The 24,298-nt window shown below is 45.9% G+C and overlaps 7 protein-coding genes across 7 annotated transcripts; 1 reads left to right on the top strand and 6 right to left on the bottom strand.

Moving 5' to 3' along the window:
* Positions 1 to 7,171: 7,171 nt before the first annotated feature.
* On the bottom strand, positions 7,172 to 9,237 carry APUU_70853S (GMC family oxidoreductase; the record flags this gene model as incomplete). Its single annotated transcript, XM_041695773.1, has 5 exons — positions 7,172 to 8,433; positions 8,482 to 8,608; positions 8,664 to 8,925; positions 8,978 to 9,008; positions 9,057 to 9,237. 5 exons carry the CDS (start codon positions 9,235 to 9,237, stop codon positions 7,172 to 7,174), a joined length of 1,863 nt encoding a protein of 620 aa, XP_041561469.1.
* Positions 9,238 to 10,048: 811 nt separating this feature from the next.
* On the bottom strand, positions 10,049 to 10,718 carry APUU_70852S (NAD-dependent epimerase/dehydratase family protein; the record flags this gene model as incomplete). Its single annotated transcript, XM_041695772.1, has 2 exons — positions 10,049 to 10,285; positions 10,356 to 10,718. The coding sequence occupies 2 exons, from the start codon at positions 10,716 to 10,718 to the stop codon at positions 10,049 to 10,051; spliced, it is 600 nt and encodes a 199-aa protein (XP_041561468.1).
* Positions 10,719 to 11,322: 604 nt separating this feature from the next.
* APUU_70851S (RTA1 domain-containing protein) lies at positions 11,323 to 12,231 on the bottom strand (the record flags this gene model as incomplete). Its single annotated transcript, XM_041695771.1, has 2 exons — positions 11,323 to 11,990; positions 12,063 to 12,231. 2 exons carry the CDS (start codon positions 12,229 to 12,231, stop codon positions 11,323 to 11,325), a joined length of 837 nt encoding a protein of 278 aa, XP_041561467.1.
* A 375-nt stretch (positions 12,232 to 12,606) lies between these two features.
* Positions 12,607 to 14,376, bottom strand: APUU_70850S (uncharacterized protein; the record flags this gene model as incomplete). Its single annotated transcript, XM_041695770.1, has 3 exons — positions 12,607 to 13,805; positions 13,853 to 14,201; positions 14,248 to 14,376. The coding sequence occupies 3 exons, from the start codon at positions 14,374 to 14,376 to the stop codon at positions 12,607 to 12,609; spliced, it is 1,677 nt and encodes a 558-aa protein (XP_041561466.1).
* Positions 14,377 to 14,806: 430 nt separating this feature from the next.
* APUU_70849S (Zn(II)2Cys6 transcription factor domain-containing protein) lies at positions 14,807 to 16,052 on the bottom strand (the record flags this gene model as incomplete). Its single annotated transcript, XM_041695767.1, has 2 exons — positions 14,807 to 15,916; positions 15,963 to 16,052. The coding sequence occupies 2 exons, from the start codon at positions 16,050 to 16,052 to the stop codon at positions 14,807 to 14,809; spliced, it is 1,200 nt and encodes a 399-aa protein (XP_041561465.1).
* A 928-nt stretch (positions 16,053 to 16,980) lies between these two features.
* On the top strand, positions 16,981 to 18,745 carry APUU_70848A (uncharacterized protein; the record flags this gene model as incomplete). The annotated part of the gene is made up of 5 exons (XM_041695766.1): positions 16,981 to 17,154; positions 17,209 to 17,278; positions 17,327 to 17,425; positions 17,480 to 17,633; positions 17,686 to 18,745. 5 exons carry the CDS (start codon positions 16,981 to 16,983, stop codon positions 18,743 to 18,745), a joined length of 1,557 nt encoding a protein of 518 aa, XP_041561464.1.
* Positions 18,746 to 19,553: 808 nt separating this feature from the next.
* On the bottom strand, positions 19,554 to 22,937 carry APUU_70847S (DEAD/DEAH box helicase; the record flags this gene model as incomplete). Its single annotated transcript, XM_041695765.1, has 12 exons — positions 19,554 to 19,577; positions 19,633 to 19,734; positions 19,786 to 19,936; positions 19,996 to 20,181; positions 20,237 to 21,104; positions 21,168 to 21,346; positions 21,439 to 21,469; positions 21,533 to 21,659; positions 21,719 to 21,791; positions 21,853 to 21,963; positions 22,029 to 22,636; positions 22,692 to 22,937. The coding sequence occupies 12 exons, from the start codon at positions 22,935 to 22,937 to the stop codon at positions 19,554 to 19,556; spliced, it is 2,706 nt and encodes a 901-aa protein (XP_041561463.1).
* Positions 22,938 to 24,298: the final 1,361 nt, after the last annotated feature.

The raw sequence follows: 24,298 nt of genomic DNA, 5'->3' as shown, positions 1-24,298 counted from the left end.
GTAGAAGGAATTGCTGAAACCCAGGGCATTTAATAAGTGGCTCCATAATGCTCTGGATATTCAGAAGGCAAGCACGGCACGTGTATTAGCGGTAATCTGGCATGATATCTTCTGATATATTATATTAGATTTATGTGAAACAGACTATGGCAAGAAATTCTTTACCTGGTCTCTTCTCGAACGGATTGTAAATTCTAAACTGGACTATGTAAGTTCCTCCCCTTTGCTATAACATTTATTTAACTGGTTAACTAACCATGGTTAGATATGGGTTCGCGAGATTAAGAAATTTCTCGACTTCGGCCATACTATTTTCCAACATCATATTAATGATATTGTATCTGATGACTGGGTTAAGATACTAGAACTCAAGCCAGAAGACTGGAATAGTTAATTACAAGTCCTGTTTTTCCTGATGTCTTGTGATAATAGCTGTGGGGAAAGTAACTCCAACTTTCCTGGGGCCTTCATAACTTCCTTGAAGGATTATCCTGTACTAGGCTCTTCAGGTATGCCTATTACTGGAGAAAGTATTATACTCTCCTGATGTCCAGGCTTTCTTTCAAGTCTTTCAGATATTGAGTACTAAGATATATGGCAAAGGCTTTATAATATAAAGCTGTCTATTATCCCTATATAGTATGTTACCGTTATGGCTTAACTATTGATTTAGTACTTAAATGTTTTGTTTAGGTATTTATGGTATATAAGTGAGAGGAATATTTTATTAAAGGTTATAAGTATCCTGAACTATATTACTCGTTAGGTGTAACCAGACTGGGTTTATCCGGAACGTGCAAGTAAGGAGCTGAAGGAATTTTCCTGGGCAAACTACTTCACACACTTATTATGGAAGACCTATAATAAATGTTCTACCTTGCCACAGTCAGCCTACCATGAACAGGCAGAGGTTTTCATTACTAAATTATGGGATCAAGTAAAGTCTGATCCACAATGGTGTGACCCTTGTTATGAAAATCTGGTGAGTAACTCAGTATCCACAAAATCTTTTCTTGTTAGATTAGGCTGATCTGGTTTCAAGCTTCTGGTATCTCTTCCATCAGAAACCTTTATATCTGGAGGTGTTGAAATGAATGAATACTGTCAGCGGTTCAAGCTATCATATTGGTATCAGGTCTTAGTTCTGGTGGTAGTATCATTCCCTTCACAATTAAGGGGCTCAATGGAGCCACTAAATAATTTGGCTAAAGTAGTTCGTGATATGGATTTTCTATATAATCTAACTTTGGTTAGAAAATATGCTGATCTAGATAATCCTAGGGGGACTCTTTATCCCGCTATTCAAGTTGGGGGCTCAACATTTGCCACGCCAATTTTGAGCATAACCAACAGTTACGCCTGCTTCCAGGACTGAATACTCCTCCGAATCATCAATATATTATTTCAGAAGGAGACCTATTTGGGGCAATAGTACACTATCGTCTACTAAAATAGGTATTACTTGAAACTCATAATCCTGGGTTATCTAGTTCTACAACAACGGGTATTTAATCCCTGGTACGTACATTATTCTAACTTTTAGTTCTAATACCGCTGATCCTTATTTCTCCTCCAGGATTAATATAAGGCCGCGGTTATCCTTCTAAAAGAAAAGGCAGAAATTTTAAATAAATATGGATGGCAGGCATATCTAGATGATTGGAATGAAGATCTGGAGGCTTTTACTATATCTTAATTACAGAGATATAGTAAAAGAGTAGATATATGTCCTGATTTTCTTACCACAACGTATCTAAAATTATTTAAGAACCTAAGAGGTATAATATCAACCAAGCGGAAGGAAATTAGTAGGGATGAAGATTAGTTAGAGAAGGAGGATAATCATATCTTAAAATAAGTAAAGAGAGACAGGACTCTATAAGCTAGGATAACTTGGTATAGTTTCTCTTTCTGAACTCTCTTATTAATATAATAATCTTAGTATTGTTAGGATTTTATTTCTTTTTATATTATAGCTCTCTTTTATATCCTTAATACTTTGCAGTATACTTACTTTTACAGTACTATATATTTATTATGTCTTAATCATAATATTTAGGGTCAGATTTATTTTCTGATTTCTCTTATGACTGTAGTTCACCTCTAATATAATTAACACCATCATATTCAACACCGCTTTCAAATTCTAATCCAACGGTAATATCCTTTTATGAAGAACTAAACCATCTTCCTTCAACTGTAAATATAGAATCTATCTGAGGCCTGAGGTATTATAAATACCCTACACTACAGCTTTTTCCAGACCAGAGAGAACTATCCTAGGCAAGAGAATAATTTACTCTATGGTAGCGAAAAACCTCTATCGGAGAATATATTATATATTATATTAAGGAGCAAATTCACTGGGGAGCAGAGGGTCGAAGATCACGAGGATGGGATCTATTTATTGAAATTGCTGAGATTCCAAGTGGGAAGCCTAAGGTTTGCTGCCATCACTGTAAGACTGTTATGAATCATCCCTCCTACAGGCGCACAGGAACCAAGTCTATGAACGCCCATCCAGACAGTTCAAATTGCGGAAGACATAAACCAAAACCTAATAATACTTCTTAATCAACATATCGTGCAATTGCTAGCCTTCTTGAACGGGGAAAGGTGAGTCATAGAATTCTAACCATGGTTAGATGTTCTACTTATAATAAAGAAGAATAGTGAGATACTTGGCTAATATTCGCATCAGAATCTTATTGATGAGATTACCTGATTTATTATCTCCTGTCGACTACTGTTTATAATTATAGATAATGTATTCTTCCGCCGGATCCTTTATATAATATGCAGCCCTTCGATCAACCTGTATATTCCTGGCCGTAATCAGATTTGATCACGTCTTTTGGAACTGTTTTCTGTAACATTGGAACATATTCTCGACTATTTCCCTCCTGACTCCTGAATGTCAATTGTACTTGACTGCTGGACGAGCCTATATTAGAAGCCTTTTATGGCAATTACAGGCTATTTTATTGATTCAGACTGGAACTATCAGGAGATCTTACTTGGGTTTCCTCCTTTACAAGGAGATTACTCAGGTAAAGAACTAGCTAGGGTTGTTGCTTCAATAATCTGTAAGTTTCAGCTTGGCTCTTGTATACTAGGTATCACGACTGATAATGCATCTAACAATACTACCATGTTTACTGAACTAACATAAATCCTAAAGGATGAGCTGAATAATAAGCACTCTTCACTTCTTAATACTGTAGTTGACCCTAATTTTGCTGCTGTTCTTCGATCTGTCTATTATATCCCTTGTCTTATACATGTCATTCAACTCTCTGTGAAAGTATTCTTAGATGAACTAAGAATTACACCTAAGAATGATAATGTTCAGTTCTCCTGGGATAAAAGTAAGAGCCGAGTAAAACAGAAAGGGATTATTGGTATACTTGAGAAGGTATGATACTTCCATTATTTCTAACCATAGTTAGAATACTACTAATATATAACATCTATCCTAGATCTGTAAGATTAGCCGCTTTATCAATGCAAGCCCGCAGCGCCGACAAGCCTTTAAGATTGAACAACAAAAATCGGTTAATTATATCGGACACCCATTAGTACTATTTCTTGATTGCTGCACCCGTTGGAACTTGACATATGAAATGCTCAAGCGCGCCTATCAGCTTCGGATTGCTATTGATTACTATATTACAGCAAATACAAAGTACAATCTCTCGAGTCTTGTGATGACACCGGTAGAATGGGGTTAAGTCGCATATTTTTAAGAGCTTCTCCGTGAGTTTGCTATCTATACCGTCAGTCTCTCCGAACATACCGGGACAACAATTCATTGTGTTTATAATATATATGATTCACTTTTCAACTATATTGAAGACTATCTTACAAGACTGTTAAATAAGTAGTTTTATTGGAAGAAGATTCTTTATAAGGGCCTTGAAGCAGTACAAGATAAGCTGAGGAAATACTATCAGGATACCTATGAGTTTTATAGGGATATATATGCAATTGTAACTATCCTAAATCCATGCAGCAAACTCGAGGGCTTTAGAGATGTATCCTGGAGTAATGATAGAGGGCGGAACTATACTTGATGATATAAAGAGAAACTTACTGAGGTCTATACCTACTATACAACATAATTTCCGTTACTGGTTCAGATATTAGTATTAGAGGAGCCTACAGGTCTGCTTAAGAAAGCTTTATATAATTTAAAATGCTGCTGTCTATCTCCAGAAGAGACAGCTCCATCAGGGAGATATTTAGAGTTATGAACTTATCTTGCTGAAAGTAAGTATTCGCACCTTCTCTAATACTGGATCCTTGATATAATAATTCTAACTATGGTTAAATTATACAGATCTTGAACATCCATCAGCCTGCTCTGATATTCTTACTTGGTGGTCAATATACTAGTCGCGCTTCCCGATCCTTACTCGCATCGCTCGTGATTTCCTTGCAATTCCGGTATCAGGTGTTGGTGTTGAGAATCTCTTTAATACTGCTCGGGATATCTGTCACTATCGTCGAAGTCAGCTGGCACCTGAGACTATTGAGGCAAGTATTATACAGATGTGCAGTGACCGGTTTAAACTTAAGCAAGAGTATATGTTCCTACAAGATAGTATTGAGGATCCTGAGAGGCATAATATTCCGTTATATCCAACAAGTGAGGAGGTTTTTGAATTCGATTATGATGATAGGATAAGTGATTCAGAGGATGAAGCTGGCTTGGAAGACGATGAACTTTCTTGGGATAGGGGTTTCTTTAACGATATTGAAGGTATTAATGGTACTGGTGAGGAACAGGTACTATCACACGTACCAGAAGGACAGGTTAGAGTTGAATTACCAGTAGCAGTAACTCCCTAACCTTTTATAGTACCTACTTCACGGGCTTTATGTCAACAGAGACAGTCCCCCGGCCATTATCATCGACTAAATAATGGTCGGTAGATACTAGATAATATATATTATATAATATATATTTTAAGATTGACTTCTTATATATTTTAGTATATATCTCTCTCCTGCAGGAGTAGTCGGTAGATCTATAATCTAACTATTATTAGAAGTAATTATATTAGTTATAAGTAGGGTGGGTTGGGTTATGGGTTCGGGTTATTCCTAGATCCCCAACCCATTAAATAACCTAATCCCGCCGCGGGTTTAGGTATATTCAACCCAACCCACAGCGGGTATAAGAAAACTAACCCGGACCCGGACCCAGGTGGGTTCGGGGCGGATCGGGTATAGGATTTCAGGGCGGGTTGTGCATGTCTAAAAAATACTAGTTTAACTAATTAAAAGATTCTATAAAAAATAAAATAAATTACTTAAGAATTTATAAAATTAAAGTAGCTAGAGACTCTATATAAAATCTTATAAAAAAGTCTCCAGTAGGGATTCCTAATAATGATTCCTAATATCTAGTTTAGTTAATCTTTAGTTAGTATTATTAGATAGTTATATAGTCTATCTAATAAATCCTTTCTAAATAAAAATATATAAGATTTCAGAATATATAATATATTAATTTCTTAGTAGTTACCTATATCAGAGCTGAGCGGAGGTTAGTAGTTGGTAAGTTAGTGGTTACCGGCCTGAGACGCTCTAGAGGTGCCTCAGCGGCGGTCTACAGGGGTTATATAAGAGGCATCACGTGGCGCGGCCTTGGCAGTCGTGACAAACAGCCTACTATATACTCTTATTCAGTATTTAGATAAAGTTATATAAATCTTTAATACCTAGATTATTAAAGGTATTAAAGTTAATGCTATAAGATTGTGATTCTTAGAATATACTGTCCTTAATCTTCCTTATTCTTTTCAGCTTCTAGTTATCTGTTTTGGGCCTGTAACGGCGTTTCCTGCTGTTTAGTCTAATAGACGGGGGTAAATAAATTAATGATAAGGTGAAATTCGTGTTTCCTGCTAGCAGTGCTCCCGGTTTATAAAATTAAGTTAGAAAAGAATTATTATTATTTATGTCTATCTCGCGTCTTTATAGGTTCTCGACAGCGATATCCTAGGCCTAGTAAATAATACTGTTTAAAATATAAAGATAAGATTCTAGTTAATAACTAATCTATAAGCTAAAATTAGGAAATCCGCTGTTTAGTCTAGTAGTAAAGAAAGCTGGGAGGAAGGGGAAGTTATTAGGTAAAAAATATTTTATTAGGGTACTAGGAGGGATGTTAGGCTGATAGGAGGGATATCAGGCTGGAAGAAAAGATATTAAGCTAATAGGAGGAATGTCAGGCTGATAGAAGGAATGTTAGACTGATAGTAGAGCTGGATAAGATTAGATAGAAGTAGAGAGGCTATGTTAGTAAGGCTTAGTATTCTTACTAGCTAGATATAAAACAGAGGGCTTCACGCCTTTAGGTAAAGGACTGAAGACAGGATAGCAGGGGTACTAAACCCAGTAAGTTGAAAAAAAAGGATAAAGATAGATATATAATAGCTGGGATTTATATATGATTACCTACTATACTACTAACCAGCTGGCGTGTGGCTTAAGTACAGCTGAGTGGACGGGAAGCCCTGTTTTCCACACCCTGTGGTCGTATGTACTAGTTTAAAGTAAGTAGTGGAATATAGGTAACTAAGATTCAGACATGTACTACAGGGGAAGACCGATCTTACTGTTAATTAGCCGATACGGTTGATCAGACATCCCCATATGTCTACGTTGCTTCAGAGAGTGTCTCCATCAGGGGATGCAGCTCTCCGTGGTTAGAAAAAAGGTCAGCGTGGTTAGGATTAGACCCACCTGTTTATTGCCACTAATTCTATACTATAATTCCACACTGTATATACACCACGTATTAGGGTGGTTAGGTAGTTAGGGTGATTAGGGTGATTAGGGTGGTTAAAGATTAGGGGGATTAGGGAGGTTAGATTAGGGAGGTTTTTTTTTTTATTGAAATTATAGCTCATCGTGGTTTGAATCTGTAGAATTAAAATAATTTTAGACGTGGCAATAATTTCGGATTAATTCTGTGGTCATGCCGACCTTTTTTCTAACCACGCCGGTGTGTAAGCCCTCTCCATCATTGGTTGCGTTTAGGGGCGCAGATTTCACCTATAACAGCCGCACTATAATCTGGCGGAGCTTGAAATAATATCCATGATAATGACCAGGTATATTAACACTTTAGATCGGCGCTCTACTCCCAAAAAAAACTAAATCAATGTGGCACTGTATGTATCCCCCTTATCAAATCGGCCACCTTCTCCGCAACAGCGTAAACGGTACTCTGGGTATGAGCCGACGGGATAATAGGAAATATCGAGGCGTCAACAATGCGCACCCTTCCTCTTGAGCCATAAAGCCGTAACTGGCTATCCACGCACCCTCCGTCGCCGAACTTCAACATTGCACAGGTCCCAACAGGGTGGTAGAAGCTTGGGTCTGCTGATTCTTTAATCGTGTCCAGGAGTTCAGTATCGGTTAATCCTGGCGTAGGAAATTCCAACACGGCGCCAATTGACTGTAGTGCTGGTGTCTGGGGAAGAAGGTCTGTATGTAGCCGCACGGCCTGAGCTAGCATTTCTAGGTCAAGCGGGTTACTGAAGGTACGGTAACTGACGTGTGGCATAGTATAGGGATCTGTTGACGCGGCGTGAACAGATCCCCGGCTTAGTGGTTTTTGCAGGCTGATGATTGCGATGAGGAGGTTCTCAGATAGGGCCACTTTGTTGTCTGTCATGTATTTCAGGAGTAGGTTCTGCGACTTTTCGTAACCGCGGATGATGCTCGGGTCAAGGCCTGAACGAAGATATCTTGCAGGCTGGCCGGCTGCGTGTGCAAAATGCGAAACAGAGAAGTTGAGATGCTTTGCTGTTAAAAAAGAAAATGTATTCTCCGTTCCTACAGTCCATGGCCCTGTGCGGTTGGCCTCGTACAGCAGGCCCATCTCAGCATCGTAGGTGGCGTTGTTCCATATATAGACTGGATCCTGTGTTGGATCACTGAGGTTTGTGAAGGCCGCGGAGCCGTACATTGTTGCATGGTCTTGGAGATTCTCGCCAACGCCAGGAACGTCAAGTATTTGGTCAATTCCGAGGGAGCGGAGAACAGACGACGAGCCAACACCTGATAGATGTAGGATCTTTGGTGTGTGAATCGCGCCGGCGGCCATTATAATCTCCTTTCGCGCTCGCACCGTCTTTATCTTTATATCCGGTGGTGTAGAGTTTAGGGCTGTGTTGTATTCTGGTATATACTCAACACCCGTTAGATCTGGAGTCAGCTTCGTCACCAGGGCCTCTGGAAGGACATGATAATTCGACCGAATATTCGCACTATCATGGTATCCTGTCCGGGCGTAGGACCTTTCTGTTGTCACTGGGTCCAGGTTATTTGGACTCCAGTACCCACCCAGCGCATTTGCTGCACCGTCAATCTGGGTTGGGATACCAAGCTGTCTTAGAGCGGCCAGAAATACTTCTATCTAGAGTATAAGCAAAACACATCACGTAGTTATGGATCTCTTACTTCCTGTACTCGTGATAAACGGAGGGAAAGAAGTCTGGATAGGCCCATTTGTCCCCCGTGCATCTATGTCAAACGAAATCCCGTGTTGGCTCTGCTGATCATCGGTTGGAGGCGTAAATGCCTCGCTCTATAGAAAGTTAACCCTGAAAACCCCAGGATGCAGGGCTTTTTTAAATAGTCACCTTCTTAAAGTAGGGTAAAAGCCCATCCCAACCCCAGCTCTTATCCCCAATAAGTTCAGCCCAGAGATCATAATCACCGGGCGAACCACGCATAAAAGCCATCCCATTAATTGCGCTGCCACCGCCGAGAATTCGCGCTACTACGACAGATGCAGTACGATTGTTCAGCCCGGCGGTTGGCAACGAGGTAATCGGCCAGCTGTAGTTCGCAGCCACTGTCCGCGCGAACCGGGGGTACTGGATGTCTTTTGAGTAGTCGTCGCTGTGCCGTGAGCCATCTATACACTTCTTAATTTTAAAATTCAAGAACGTACATTTTGCCTGCTTCGATTACTAGCACGGTTGCTGCGATTGTTAGCCTACATTCTATCTTTCTTGACAGATGAACCATACTGTTACTGTCCTCCGTGAGACGATTTGCGACAGTTAGTCCGCTAACCCCGCCTCCGACAACAACATAATCATACTCTGAGAGTAGATCGGCGTCATGGTGAGTAACCCGCTGAGCAGCCGGAGAAAGGTGGCGCGCGAAGGCAAGGGGCAATAATAACAGGGAAGGGAAGAAAAACTTCATCGTAAATTGCTGCACACCTCGCAACCTTTAAAATGGGGGGGAAAAAAAAAGAAGGGTCTCTAGGTATCCTCAGTATTTAAATACACCTCTGGCGGGGGTATTTCCGTTTGAAACACGGACAGCGAGATTCCTTGGTTTCAACCCCGCTGCTGCATATCAAGACCAGCCGGCCTTATGTTGGGGATCATTGGGCCGGGTCTCCGACCAATGCCTGGCCCTTTCGCTGTGGAATAGCGGCTCGAAATGGTAAATGGGACCCATTACAGCCCGACACCGCGTCTCCCAGCGAATGGAATGCTGGGAGCCCGCTGCAGGCAGGCTTGGCTTGCAGGGTGAACCCTGTCGAATTGGACCTTACGGGATTGCCAGACTGATGTTGCCTTGATCACTTCACAGGCCTCATCTATGTGCGTTTCAGTTAGCTTGCCAGTGTCCAGGTGCCACAGACTCCCGAGGGGTTCTATATTAGTATAGAATTTTTAGTAGACGTCGCGCATGGCATCATGGTAGGCAGATCATCGGAGTGCGCTCCAATTACGCCGTCGACGGTACAAACTTTGCCGAGGAGATTGTGCAAAAGTATCGCAAAACCTGGGAGGGCATAGGCCTCGTAGACAAGAATGCTCTGTTGAAGCAGTACGCTCTCTCAAAAACTCAACCCTCGGCTTCCTAAGCAAAACACTCAGCTACCTACAGATATGTAGACATATAGCATTAGGACACCATGAAACAAGCATTGCTGATAGAAAAATATGTACTACGTCAATATGTGCTTGCCAATATACCCATTGCCATAAGACAGGATGGAATACTAGGCGTAAGCAAAGTATTTCTGCCATGGATGCTCTTGTCGAAACCCCAGCATCTCCTTCATCTTCCGGTTCGTCAGCGGCGCCTCTCTTCCCTCCATCTCTCTGGTAAATACCACCCCAGGTGCGTTCTTCTTTAGAAACGCTTCCGTCATCTCAGTATCAACCGTAATCTCGTCATTTGTCGCGTTGAAGACCTGATACCCCAGTCCATCCCGCACTACTGCGAGATGGCACATCTGCCCGAGGTCCCGCGCGTCAGTATAACTCCATAATTCCCTCTGCATATGGTGGTCCGTAAACACACACGGTACTCGCAATGATGATTTTCTTCACGCCCAGGCGGCACGCGGCTTCAATGACATTATAGCCCGCTTGCGTGTTCACCCGGAAAGTCTCCACATCGGGCACGATCATGTTGCGCGGGATGCCGGCGAGGTGGATGACCGCGTCAGGGATTTGGTTCAGGGGGGAGTGGAAAGGAGAGGTTAGGGCGCTGTGCACTTGGCCGCTGTCTGTAGGGTCGACATGAAGGGTGTGGACCTTTTGCGAGAGATGGGGAGGGAGAGGGGCGATGTCGAGATTTAGGATGGTATGGCCGTGGGATAGGAGAACGGGGATCGCGTACTGGCCAACTTTCCCTGAGCCGCCGGTAATGATGATTCTGCCCATTTTGTAGCTTTCTGTTGTCGGGTGTCAATATGCGTATATTGTGCGAAGGCCATACATAATAATATATGGATGGCGTTGCTTACCCCTCTTTTTGCCCTAGCTAGACCGAGGCTTAGCTCGTCTCCAAGGCTGAGCATTATTCTTTCTTACCTTGGCTAGCTAGTATGCCGACCTGGGTTGGTGGTTGTCGGTTAGAGCGTCGTTCTGTCGCCTACTCGTCCCAGGGAATGTATATAGTGAAGTATCTCACTAATTAACACCCAGTACCTTGCTCCTTACAACTAAATAACCTATTGATTAAGTATCTATATAAAACTTTAAATAGCTTTATCAATCTCGTGCGCACGCACCAACAGGCAGTGGCAATGGAAAACTGCAAGTTGTAACACTCCACTCAAAATAAAATTGAAATTGAAACAATTAACCCCAAGAACAGCCTTTCTGGGATGCACTCCACGTCTCGGTGCTCAAGACGTCGTATACAGAGGTCATCACTACCTATCTACAGTCAATAGCGAAGATCAGAGCAGAGTGGATGGGATGGCCATGTGCTTTCCAAAGCAACCAACAGGGGATAACATGATACCAGGTTCAGAAAATAAACCTAGACCTGGTGAACCTCGCCCAGCGCCACCCTTTCATGGACATGCGAATAGGGATTAACATCACTCGGATACCGGATCCCAAATACAACGACCACAAGCCCCATCAGCGCCGCGTCAAACACATACAGCGGCCACTCGTTCTGCAGCAAATACCCATCATTCCCCATCACAAACTCCACGACGCGAAACACAGACCGCACCATAACCAGCAAACTGACAAGATAAAGCGTCCGGAGATGGAACCTCCACCTAAAATTACCAGAGAACACCTCCAACCCAGCACCACCATCCCGGCTCATCCGCACCTGAAAGATCACCGCCGTAACCACAAACAGCCCAAACATCACCACCTGCACCACCAACCCAACCACCACAAGCTTATTCCCCAAACTCGCCAGATCCGTCGAGACCATCATCCCCGCCGCGCCACCCTGGATGAGGAAGGAGACTACGTCGCCCGCGACAAAGATCTTGGTCAGCCATTTCACGGGGATGAGAGAGTGGCGCGCGCCCTTTACAGCGACGATGACCCGCCCGAGGACCATGTATATAGACGCTGCAAAGAGGGCGGGTCCAAGCAGGATAAAGACATTCTGGATACAGAAGGGCATCATTTTTCCGGTCTTATTATGCGCGGAGGTGCGCGCGCAGTAGCCTATAAATTCGACTAAAACATAACATGTTAGTGGACGGGGAGGAACTGGGTATAGAAAGAAGTGGAAAGGAGGTGCACACGTACAAAAACAGCCGAGGGCAAAGCAGATGCAGAAATAGGTCTTGTGTTTCCAGGTCTTCCACGAGTGGAATGCTGTTGCGGCTAGGAAGAGGAGGAGGAAGATCACCGCGGCGACGCGCGAGGGGACGTAGTGCCACAGGTAGAAGCCTTTGTATGTTTGGAGTTCCGTCATGGTGTTTTTCTTCTTATTTAGTTGGATTGATGAGGAAGGGAATGCAGATGTGAAGTTGATGCTTCGGACAGCAAGCTCTCTTTATAAGCTTTTCGGCGTCTCCACGACGTAGGCCTGGAGTAGGCAGAAATTTTGACAGACTCCATCGTAGTGTGGGTTGCAAGCCGCTCCTATATTCAAAATAGACACAGGTGGATGGGATCATGTTTGGAGTTGATATAGGTAGCCCTGGAAATGGCCCGTGCATACGTGAAGGCGGTCCTATATAAGATGGCCCGTGCATACGCGAGAAAAATTAGCCTTTGAGACCCACAGGAGTCCCACAGTTTGACCCATATTCCACTAAATCTATTTACAGTCGAATGAATATTCCCTTTAATTATACCTTCCCAACGCCCACCATTTGCAACGGTCACCTAGCGCCGGATCACTAGTGATATTAATTCCCCCCGAGTCCAAACGGACCGTCGTCCCATTCGACGTATACGGCGGAATTGCTCCTAAACCATCCAGCCCGCTCATGGGCTCGCCGGTCACGGCAAAGCTCGCAATGTAGTCCTGCAGCACATACGCAACAGTCTGGTTGATGGGCCCGGTCTCAACAAGCGCATACCCGGACTGCACACCCGGGCTGTAGAAGGTATAAGGCGTGTCCTGCGCGTGGATGCCAGGGTAGGAAGAGAAATAATACGACCGTGCCCGTCCCTGGGAGCCAAAGGCTAGACCTAGGGACACGGCATTACAGTCGATGATGGCGTCGCCGGCTGTTTTGGCTGCGCGTTGGTAGTTGTTCGTGTAGCCTTTGGATCCGTCGAAGATGGGCGGGTAGAGGACGTCTGCGATATGGTCGATTGTCGTCGAGTCAGCGCTGGTCAGTATTTTTTTGATCAGAGCCCTGTATTCGGCGTCGGTATGGATGACTGGAACCAAGACGAGACCTTCGTCTGAATTATGGGCGACCAGGATCTCGACTGAGTGGTCGAACTCGCGTCGTCGAAGATGGACCTTGGGGTCTTCGAGGACCAGGTTCCCGTCTGGGGTTGGGCCGTATACGGGTGAGTGATAGGGTAAGGTTTCGCCGATGGAGTGAGAGTTCGCTGCAACTAAGATCTCTGATGGGGCTTTGCGAGCTTCAGCCAGAGTAGTGACATTGGCACGGCCCATGAATGACTCGAATCCATTCTGGTTCTCCATCGCCGAGCGGTACGGGAAATATGCCGGTGACTGTGGGACAGCGCGCTGGAACAAGGCTGGGATGGCCCCTCCCCCTGCGGTGATGTGATGCATAATGGACCCCCCGCCACCGGATTCCCCAAAGACAGTGACCTGGCGCTTGTCACCACCGAAACGGTGGATATTATCCTGGATCCACTGAAGGGCCATGCGTTGATCAAAGAGACCGGCATTCAGCAAGCCGCCCTCTTTTTCGAAAGAAGCCCCAGCGAGGAAGCCAAAAGCAGCGAGTCTGTAGTTCAAGGCAACGTAGATGACTGAATCCGAGTTTTGTGCAGCGCGATCAAGAAGAGTATCTGGAGAGCCGAAGGAGGTCTTGGAGCCGGCTGTAAATCCACCCCCTATCACTCGTCAGCTTCTATCATAGAGTGTTGTAGAATGTATGTACCATGAATCCACACAAGAACTGGAACCTGAGCACCGTTCTGGGCCCGGTCAAAGACAGTCTTTGGCACATGCACATCCAGGAACAAGCAGTCCTCCTGGCCATATTGCACCATGCTCGTCAGGTTCGCATACGAGACATTAGGCACGACTCCGGAATCCAGATAACCGTTAACGGCAGGGGCCGTTTTGATTTGCCATGATGGGGTCGCTTGAGCGCAGGTAATCGCTTGAGAATTGGATTGAATTGAAGAGCGATTCGTCTGGGGTGGCACTGGTTCTCTCCAACGCAGATCGTAAATGGGGGGTGCCGCGTATCTGATGTTCGAGAACGTATAATGCCCAGTACTTGCCTGCGACGGTCAATAAATGAGGCGCGACGGTGCTCCTGATACGTACGTTGGTTTCGATTGCCTGATAAATCTCGTACCCAAGATCGACAACTGGTGGACTGGTTGGCCAGCGAGAATCTCCTGCAGAGACAGCAGTGCCGAATGCCGCGAGGTGTATCAGCCTGGATATCAACATAGTCAAACAAACGATAAGCGTTACTTGTTGACAGGTATATGACGGTCAGAGAAATGCTTCGACCAGTCCAGTAACCCTCATTTTATAGCCTGATCCCAACAACTAGCCTCTAGCGGCATTCGTCAGCAGGAAAGATGCCATGGCGTCTCTGGAGTGATGCCAGAATCAGTAATGAAGCGCTGGCCCATTGTTCTCTGATCCATTTTTAATAAGCGGAATTGCCCCACGCGTACTCGGATGGATCCGCGTATGCACGGATCACTTTAACTAGCGGCGATTTCATTGGACCCATTGCGTCTGGGACTCCAATCATCTCCCGATTCCCAGAGTCTTCCTGCTAAGCGGCAGTACTATGGTCAAAGCTACCAAATGAGCCGATTAGCATAACCTGCAAATCCATTCCCCCAACCAGACCAGCCATCCTGGCAATTTACTCCGTACCAGTAGCTAAACGGCCTGAGGTTGATTCCTTCAAAACATGACGCGGCCACTCTAGCCACTCCGCCCACTCAGGCCCTAGGTACTGGTCGATTGGTTCAATCAAAAACCGCCCCCCATCGCAGAACATCCACATGTCTCGGCACGAGTGTAGAAGAACTGCATAATGCGCTAGAATCACAAGAGCCTCGGGTCGCCGATGGACAAGCATATCGGCAAACTCCACGGAAATCATTACTGACCAGGCAACGACATGTCTCGTATCGGTGGGCGCACCGCCCTGTCCTGCGTTCATGGATTGTTGCAGCGCTTCAATAGCTTGCTCGTAGGTTGCCGTGATCGCTGGGCCCAGTTTCGCCGCTCTGATGCGTGCCAAAAGGCCTCTGCATACCGCTGCTGCTTCGGTGTCATTGTTCTGCATCTGCAGGCTTGCCTCGCCCTCAGCCAGGACAGACTTGAGTCCAGGCGTCTGTTTCAATTGACTCCAGTTTCCTCCAATAACAGTACGCACACCACGGTGGATGCGCAGGTAGTGGACGAAACGGTCTAGGAAACTCTGAAAGTCCTGGTCTCGGAAAACTAGAGTGTCGCAAAGGAGATGGAGGCCAAGGATGGAGGAGAAGAGAAACGCCGGGACAGACGGTTTCCCGCTGGCATCTATCTCGGTCCCGTGGAAGATCCGCAGTGCGTGATTCTGGAGTTCAGTGGAATGATGGCGGTAGAAGTCTCTCTGGCTCTCGCGAAGGATAGCAAGGTGTAAGGCGGCCAGCGCCATGAGTTCATTCAGAAGATAGGGGGCAGCTAGGCCATAATTGATCACCTCGGTGGGCAAAATGGACATGCTGCTGCCATCCATGGAAAGCGAGGGTAAAGTTTCTGTGGACAGATGGTAGAACAGCTCGGCATGCAGCATGTTCACAGGCGGATCTAGTTGTGTAAGAGGGGAAGAGTCGACGGATGAGCCGGACACTGGTGATTCAATCGACCGAGTTCGCTTTCTGCTCGTGCTGGCTGGTTGCATGTCTTGGAACCTCACTGGCGCGTATTCGCATAGCCGCTCGGAGGAAATGCAGTGGGAGCATATTGGCCGCTTCTCGTCGCACTGTCCACCGTGAGAATGCTGTCTGGGTAGAACTGGAGCAGCTTACCTTGACGTGGCGACGCTTACACTCAATGCAGCCAGCTCGTGATTTTTTATGCTGTCTCCTCCCCATGTCTACGACAACGCTGAATTGCATTCGTGTAGATGTCAGTGAAGTCTGAAGTCTGAACTTTGAGGATCTGGACACTGGAATTCCCCACGAACGAGCTAGGCCGGATTGGGACATCATGTGAATCCCTGTTGCCTAGTTAGTATCACTTAGTTGGGAGCTGTATAACAAGGGAATTTTATATTTATAAATATAGAGATATTGATCTCTCATTCATCTTCCAGGTCTATATCACCCGCTGATATACGTTGACATATAATGCAAATAGAAAGACGCTAAATAACCACTCGTGGGGTTTTTGGTCGAACGGTATGTCGATATATATTAGTAATTTCTTGTCAATTCGCTGTATAGATATATATCAGCTTATAGAAATATCTTACAATATCTTATTATATTCCTGAAGGAATTCGTAGCTTATGTACATATTTCGCCGATAATAAGGCGAAAGGGCGGACGATTGGACGCCGGCCAGCGTACCATCTAGCGCCCGATCTGGCCGGAACGTTAACTGGACGTGCTATAACTAAATCTGGGTAGCTTATTGGATTTCCTCAGGCGGAGTACTTGGGCTGATTATGGCTGGGCTGCCATGGCTGACAGCCAAGTGAAGACAGGATAGATAATACGAATCTGGGCGTGATGTATCCGGGGTAACCTCGGCTTTAATGCATGGCAGCAGGACACTATCTTAAACCCAATATATCGGTAATCCCCCGATCAATAGATTGTTCGGCATATAGCCTTTTCAAAACCGGCTATCATTCCAGAATGAGAACCTTATTACCCCGCAAACCCTCCATTCTTGCGGAGTTGGAGTATACGGCGCGGGGTTGATATCTTGGCTGTCTCGGCGCCTGACAAACCCACTGAGTATAAAGTAGCCTGAGTCGTGTCAATTGTCGAGGTGTAGCGGACAGAGCCAGTGCCAGCAGTCAGTTCTTTGCCACTCGCTATGTCACCCGCCAAGCCAGCCAGCCCGATAGAAGTGGAGGATGCTTCGAAAGAGAAAAGCCTGGAGGCTGCCCCTAGCCTAGAGGAGAGTTATATGGAAAGCGGGCTGAGTCGTGAGGATGCGCTTTTTCTTGCGAGCTTTTCGGATGAGCGGAGGAAGAAGTGCGTTCGCAAGGTTGGTGAGACCGTGTTTAACATGGGATCATTGACAATTAATGGGGTTGTCTAGATTGATTGGCGCCTGTGCCCTATGCTCATGATACTCTACCTTTGTGCCTATATCGACCGAGCAAATATTGGTACGTCCATATTATTCATTACTTTTTCGGATTGTCTGACGATTACAGGAAATGCCAAAATCGAAGGCTTGCTAGAGAGTCTGGACATGTCAGGCGCCGACTATAATATCGCGCTGGCAATCTTCTTCGTGCCATATGTACTATTCGGTATGTAAGCGACTACAGCTGCTAGGTCCACCTACTTATTATTCTGGTATATAGAGGTCCCAAGCAATATCCTTCTTGCCAGGTTCAAGAAACCATCCGTTTACCTATCCATTTTGGTACTGGGATGGGGCACTGTCATGACATTGACGGGTGTGGTGCAGAACTTTTCCAGTCTCTGCGCAGTTCGTTTTCTTCTCGGAGTCTTCGAGTACGACACCGAACCTTCCCTCATCTCTAAAGCTACTTCTAACCATTCCCAGAGCAGGATTCTTCCCAGGCGCGGTCTGGCTGATCAGCCAATGGTATCTACCACACGAGACGCAAACCCGCATCGCAATCTTCTATACCGCAAGCGCACTCGCAGGTGCATTCTCCGGACTCCTCGCCTTCGGTCTCGCCAAGATGAACGGCGTCGGCGGCTACGCCGGGTGGAGATGGATCTTTATCATCGAAGGCGCCGCCAGCGTACTACTAGCAGGTCTCTGCTACTTCTGCCTCGTGGATTCTCCTCAGCTATCCAGCAGATGGCTAGACCCTGAAGAAATCCGCTTCCTGCAGCTGCGGAAGCAAGCACAAAGAGGACGTGTAGTGGTCGATGAAAAAGCGAACAAATTCGACTGGAAAACGTTATTTAAAGTTGTTACTGACTGGCACTTATACCTGCAAGTCCTGAATTTCTGGTCTAATGCTATACCAAACTATGGATTGAAGTTTACATTGCCGCAGATCATCAAGAATATGGGATATACCTCTGCAAATGCTCAATTACTGTCAATCCCGCCTTATATTGCAGGGGCACTGTCTGCGTACCTGTTTGGCCTCGCTGCAGATAAACTACGCTGGCGCATGCCTATTATCGTCACCGGCCAGACATTCAGTATTATTGGATTCGCTATCTTATTTGCCCTCGCGGAGAATATCGAGAGTAACATCCCGGCATGCTATTTCGGCGTTGTCCTCGCCTGCATCGGGCTCTACCCGATCCTCCCGGGTACAAATGCGTGGACGTCTAATAATCTAGCAGGAGCGCGGAAGCATGCCATGGGCATCGCCTTTATGATTAGTATAGGAAATACGGGTGGTCTCGTTGGCTCATTCATCTATCTTGAAAAGGAAGCGCCGAAATACCCTACTGGGTTTGGAAGCTCACTTGGATTCGCTGCTGCGGGCATCGCTGCCAGTACGGTTCTGGAACTTCGGTTCTGGTATGTGAATAGACGGAATGCGAGGATTGGCAGGGATCAAATCCAGCAGATGTATAGCGCGGAGGAGTTGCAGGTGATGGGAGATCGGTCGCCGTTGTTTAAGTATATGCTTTGATTCGTCATGCGAATATTTCACATTGTTTGAAATAATAACTAGGGCTGTATCCTGCTAAAGTGCTGACACCGAAGTAACATAAATAGATATTTAACACTAGTACAGTTAAGCTTCTCTAGTCTTCGAATTAAGGACTTATGGATTTCTAGTTTAGGAAAGCACAGACATTTAAACTACTTTATTAAGTAGGTGATTATGCCACGTAGAATAGTAGAGCATGACCTATTCAATGCAACTGATCGGCCTTCTATTCCCACTTATTTTACACTTTGGCTTATGTGGCGGAGTAATTAAAGTTGAGTAATGCGTTGTTGGATGGGGTTAAAATATACCTCTAGCGCTGTATGTTGCCTGCTGAATATACGAACGGCCAATCATTTCTGACACAGGAGATCTCTGGAACTCAACATGCATCTTGTGAGTTAAACAGTGGGGAAAAGACTAAGTAATCGGTCAAGAGGCCAAATAAAAACTGTAACCTGTCGAATAATGAAGTTCCTTTGTCTGCCCTACCCGCCTTGTTGCCGTCAACAATGGCGGGTCTGCCGTACCCCCCGTCTGGGATTCATCCGTGGAAATAACGGCAATTATACTGCATATGCGGGAACCTGGGAGAAGGCTCCGTGGAGTCCAATTGGGTAGTTTACCGGCTACCAGCTCATATCCATATTTTTTTGCCTCAGAATCCAAGCATTGGTTTATTAATTTCCAAATACCGTCTAGAATATAAAACCGCGTCAATGAATTCCGTCCATAATTCCGTCAATAACCGAAGCACCTGCACCAGTTTTGAACGAGGAGGTAGGCTTTATTCAAGGAACTCTAACAATTTCTAGAAAAATAAGTAAAGGCCACGCCCCGGTAAATCAACGAAATGCAAGACTTACCTTCCACCGCACATCCGATACTGTCTCCGCATTATGTTCGGACGACGACGACAGAGATTCCCTTATCATCTGTAACTTGTGGTTCTGAACCCAGCGAACATACTATATGACGTGAGGTAAGTACCGCGCGTTAACCATTGTGCAATGACTTACAAGTTCAATGGAATCCTGTACGACATATCTGACCACTTCGATATCCTGTTTCTGCCCAATACGATGCACACGATCAACTGCTTGTGATTCGACCATAGGATTCCAATGGGGCTCCATGATATGGACAGAGTTTGCGATGGTGAGGTCGATGCTATCGTCATGGTTAGTAGAGAGAAGTCCAATCAGGGCTACGAGGAATCGAGACGGTACCCTTCACCGGCAGCCCCAATGCTTGCCAACAGGATGCTACACTGTGGATCGCTAGAAAATGTCTCGATAGAATCCTTGCGCTGAAGCAAGGATGAGTGTCCATCAATACGTTGGAATGCCATTCCCCTCTCGTTAAGGGTATTTCCTATAAGATCGAGCATTTTCGTCCAGTGACTAAAAATCACCCTGCAGAGAGTTAGCAAACAGCTGACATCCACACATCTTCGGGGGCGAGTCGTACGCCTTACAGGGCTGTACATTCGAACCAGCCTGTCCCTGCCTTTTCGAGATATTGTGCAGAACTGCCTGCACCTTGGCAGATGGTGGATATCGCCGTCTTTCCGGACTCTTTGATGCTTCTTGGGACCCTGATTGAGTATTAAATGACGCCGGCAGCTCTCCAGCCATGCCGCAGCTTGGACACGAAGGTTGACTCCCGCAATTTTGAGCTTCTGCTGTGCAGCAGTCACAAAGGACATGCCCGCAGCCTAATTCTTCAATGGTAATATTGCCCGGAATGGCTCCGTCCACTTGGGCATGGCAGGAGACGCACTGCGTGACATTTGCTTCCAGCATCCCCAAGGACAGCAGTTTTGGATCATGCTCCCTCCATGCTTTAAGCGCCCGATTTGTCAATAGGGCCTCCCCATGGTCACAAATGAGCCGAAGCATGCAAAGGAGGGCCAGGACATTAGGAGCCTGCTTCTGGGTAGTCGTTTCGCTCTTGGTAGACAGAAACGAGAAACGCTTGAAGAACTCATATAGTTCTCTATCGTCTCGGTCCATGGTGACATATTCTAGTTTCTCTAGCTTGCGTGGCAAATTCAATTCCGTGAGGTGATTGTCCTTCGTCCTGCGCAAGCAAGTTGCCGCCACGACCTTTTGTAGCATCTTCAACCCATTTTTTTTGTTTTCCTGAATCGGTCGGGCAATGTACTCGTCAAATAGCGCTTTAGTGCTGAGTGAAGGTGTTTTGATAAACGCCAATAGAGCGCCAAAATCATCCAGGCGATTCTGAATGGGTGTTCCTGTAAGGCACCATCGGCGCTGGCTCCGGAGGCCACACACCGCTGTAAAGGTTTTTGAATTGCGGTTTCTTATTCTGTGGGCTACAAGTACATTCCGTACGATCAGCAACATTGCCAGGAAATGAGGTATATGCAGTTCTTTACCCTCGTCAAGGATCACTCTGGCCCACTCATTCTCAAACAAGGGGCCTTTCCTCGTTTCCTCGGGTCTAAGCGTATCGTACGTGGTTAATACGATATCATACTCGGCCAGGTTACATGCGGTTTCCTGTCGGTTTGGCCCATGGTATATCATCCACCGAACTTTCTCAGGGTGAATATGACTTCGGTAAAACTATTATTGAACTGTCTGATATAAGGCGGGGTAAGGAGTAGAGGAGTGCAGTGACAAAAGTGGGAAAATGAAGAAACTTACAGTGAGATTTGTTTGCCCCATTCGTAAATGGCTAAAAATGTTAGCGATTGCTCTATCACAACTGCAACGGCCGGAGGCTTGATTCGTATCATACTTGATTTGGGGGTCACAATCAAGGTAGACCTTGGAACTCTCAGCCCAACATGTGAGGTTTTATCTAGCTGGTCCAAATGGTCGCAAATGATTGACAGGCTTGACAGGGTCTTTCCTAAACCCATATCCTAGAAGCTTTTAGCAATGATTCCATTTACTCCGGGTCTAGCGATTGGGGGGAAAACACATCTGCCAGTATACCTCCACCAAGGGGTGGCGGATGGGCTACCTCGAACAGTTCGGTTACGATATTTTGGTATCTAGATGAAAACAGTGGTTTCGTGTCAGAGTATCTCGGGAGGGTTCCTGCAAGAGACCTACATAACCCTATCTCTCGAGTTTTTAGATGCCTTCCAGATTGTTGGAAAGTGTGCCTTCTCATATATGCCCTGCTCTTTCTCGATCATCATGACCAACGCCTCGTTTTGATGCCTATGGCGATATTTGTTAGATGGTAAATGTAAGCAGTCCCCCACTTAGAAACGATCATTTCATACCTCTTTAGAGGCGTCGTTAATCTCGAGCTCGGTTTAATCTCTTCGATCAATCCAAGCGACGTCGGCGTGTCGAATATTCTCTGGATTTGACTGATTGCACTTTCGTCAAGTAGGCCACGAACTTGCGCTGAACGCGGTCCACCAGTGACGCAGCAAGTCGCAACTGAAAGCTCTTCTAGGGGGGGCATTTCTTGTCCAGGTCCGAGGAGGTACTGGGGATTCAGGTACTTTACACTTTGGTCGAATTCCCATTCACCGGGATGTTGGAAAAATAGGCCCCCTTCTGCCAGGGCATTCGCGATGGCGTCCTTTTGCTGCATGAATCCGTACACTATCAGCCTAACTGAAATAAATTGTGGGCCTATTGCGTAGATCATTGCAGCTGAATTTGCGGCACGGGGCCTCTGTGGCTTTTTGCCGCATACTGTACCGGCTAAGGTCACAGCAAACTGGCGAACTACACATGAGAGCGTTTCAGATACAAGGACTGCCACGCACTCATTCGTGGCCTTTGAAGTAATGGACACCACGTGCCCCTCGAATTCAAGCGTGAACGGAGTACACTCCTGTGGCACTATTAACCCGCGAGAAGTAGCTTGCATGCAGATCTAGATGTGCTATTAGCATTCGCCCAAGGTATAGAGCGCAACAGGCGGTGATTACTAATCCAAAGCACGTGTCATAGGCGCCCACGGAGGGGGCTGGCTTCGTGGCTGTTGCGGGTGCCCGGGCTTTTGAATGGCTCGAAGAGTCAGCGGTTTGGGAATCACGGTCATTTGGGAGGTCAATATGGGCAAGGCTGTTGATAACATGCTGCAAGCCTGTCTCGTCCGACAAGTTGTGCTTGACTTTCTTGGGTCCGGGCCGTCCCCCGTCAGCGGGAACCCCCCGCTTCTCCGGTACAACCATGGTTGGCCGCCCTCGAGAACGAAAAGGGAGAGAGGGCGAGTCTTAAGAATGGGCCGGCGCAGAGGCGAGGGGGTGGCTTGGTCATCACATTCCAGAGGCTGAGTTACGGCGCAGCAGCAGGCGGAATTGCGGTTCAGCGGCTTTCTTCCCACCGTAGTGACAGGGGTTATAATATACTTAGCCCCAGATCTCATCACGCAACCGCGCGCCTGGGGATTGTGAACTTTCCAACGATTTTCTCCAATATGGCGACCGTAGACCCCGTCGAGGAAGCCTTTGGCCAGGCCCAGCGGTCCTTCCGGAACAAACTCAAAGACCCGAACGTCTACCGTGCTTAATCATCTGGCGCCCGGACCCACCTGGCGCCCGATTTCTATACACAACAACACTACTAAAAATGAAGCTTTTGAACCCAATACATTCTATATTTCTTAGAGATCTTTTAGTGTGGCAAATTTGACGCGCTGAAAACCCTATATACACTTTTAATCGTCACGAAACCGGTGGGGGAGGCGAATCTGGCGCCCTCGACGATTTATCGTTGTAGAGGACTCTTCAACAACCTCAGCTTCCTGGACAACAATATCGTGCTTATTTTGAGGCGTTGAAGGTGTAGATTGCTTCTTTTTACCCTTTCTAGCAGTTCTGATATCATTTTGAAGCTGACTATCCACTTCCTTAGCTATCCGCGCCTCCTCCTTTGCAGCCTCTTTTTGACGTTTCTTCTCCTCAGCTTGCTGCACGCGGAGTTGCTTATTAGACGCCTGAATCCTCTTTCTTTCCTCAATAATTAGTCGCTTCTCCTCCTTTTCTTGCTGGCGGCGAAGTTTAGCCTCTTCTCTTGAAGCTTTAGCATCCTTAATTGCCTGGTCCTTCTCCTTCTGGAGATCCCGTGCTTGCTGGATCTTCTTTGGAGAATAGAACACTGCATTACCACTTTCTGCATCCTGAAGTTGGAATATAAGCGGTTTACCACGCTGGCGTTTCCTTTTCTCATTCACCAACGCTTCCTCAAGGCCCTGGCAGCGGAGTTTCAGTATAATATTCTCTGTAGAGAGGTGGTACATCGTAGAGCTTAGTTTCTTGGTGTTTTGGTCATAAACATCAGAAACAACTTGTTTTAAAAGTCTTTCTATCCTCCGCCAGTCCTCTGCTTGCAGTACTGACTTTGACGATTCACTAGATGATGGTCTTTCCTCTGGTAGCTTGGTAAACCTTGCTAGAACCTTCTCCGGATTCCATGGCCATAATCCAACAGATCTCCATGAACTCTCAATATTTTTTGCTGTCAAAGCCGTTTCCCAGCTCTCCCAAAAGAGAGGAAAGAAGTCTCGCTTGCTAATTGCACTGATGCCTTGAGA

Source organism: Aspergillus puulaauensis, chromosome 7, assembly GCF_016861865.1.
Source record: "Aspergillus puulaauensis MK2 DNA, chromosome 7, nearly complete sequence".
In the NCBI taxonomy this organism is placed as follows: Eukaryota; Fungi; Ascomycota; class Eurotiomycetes; order Eurotiales; family Aspergillaceae; genus Aspergillus; species Aspergillus puulaauensis.
The sequence above is the reverse complement of the archived record's forward strand: the minus strand, read 5'-3'. Positions and strand labels throughout refer to the sequence as shown.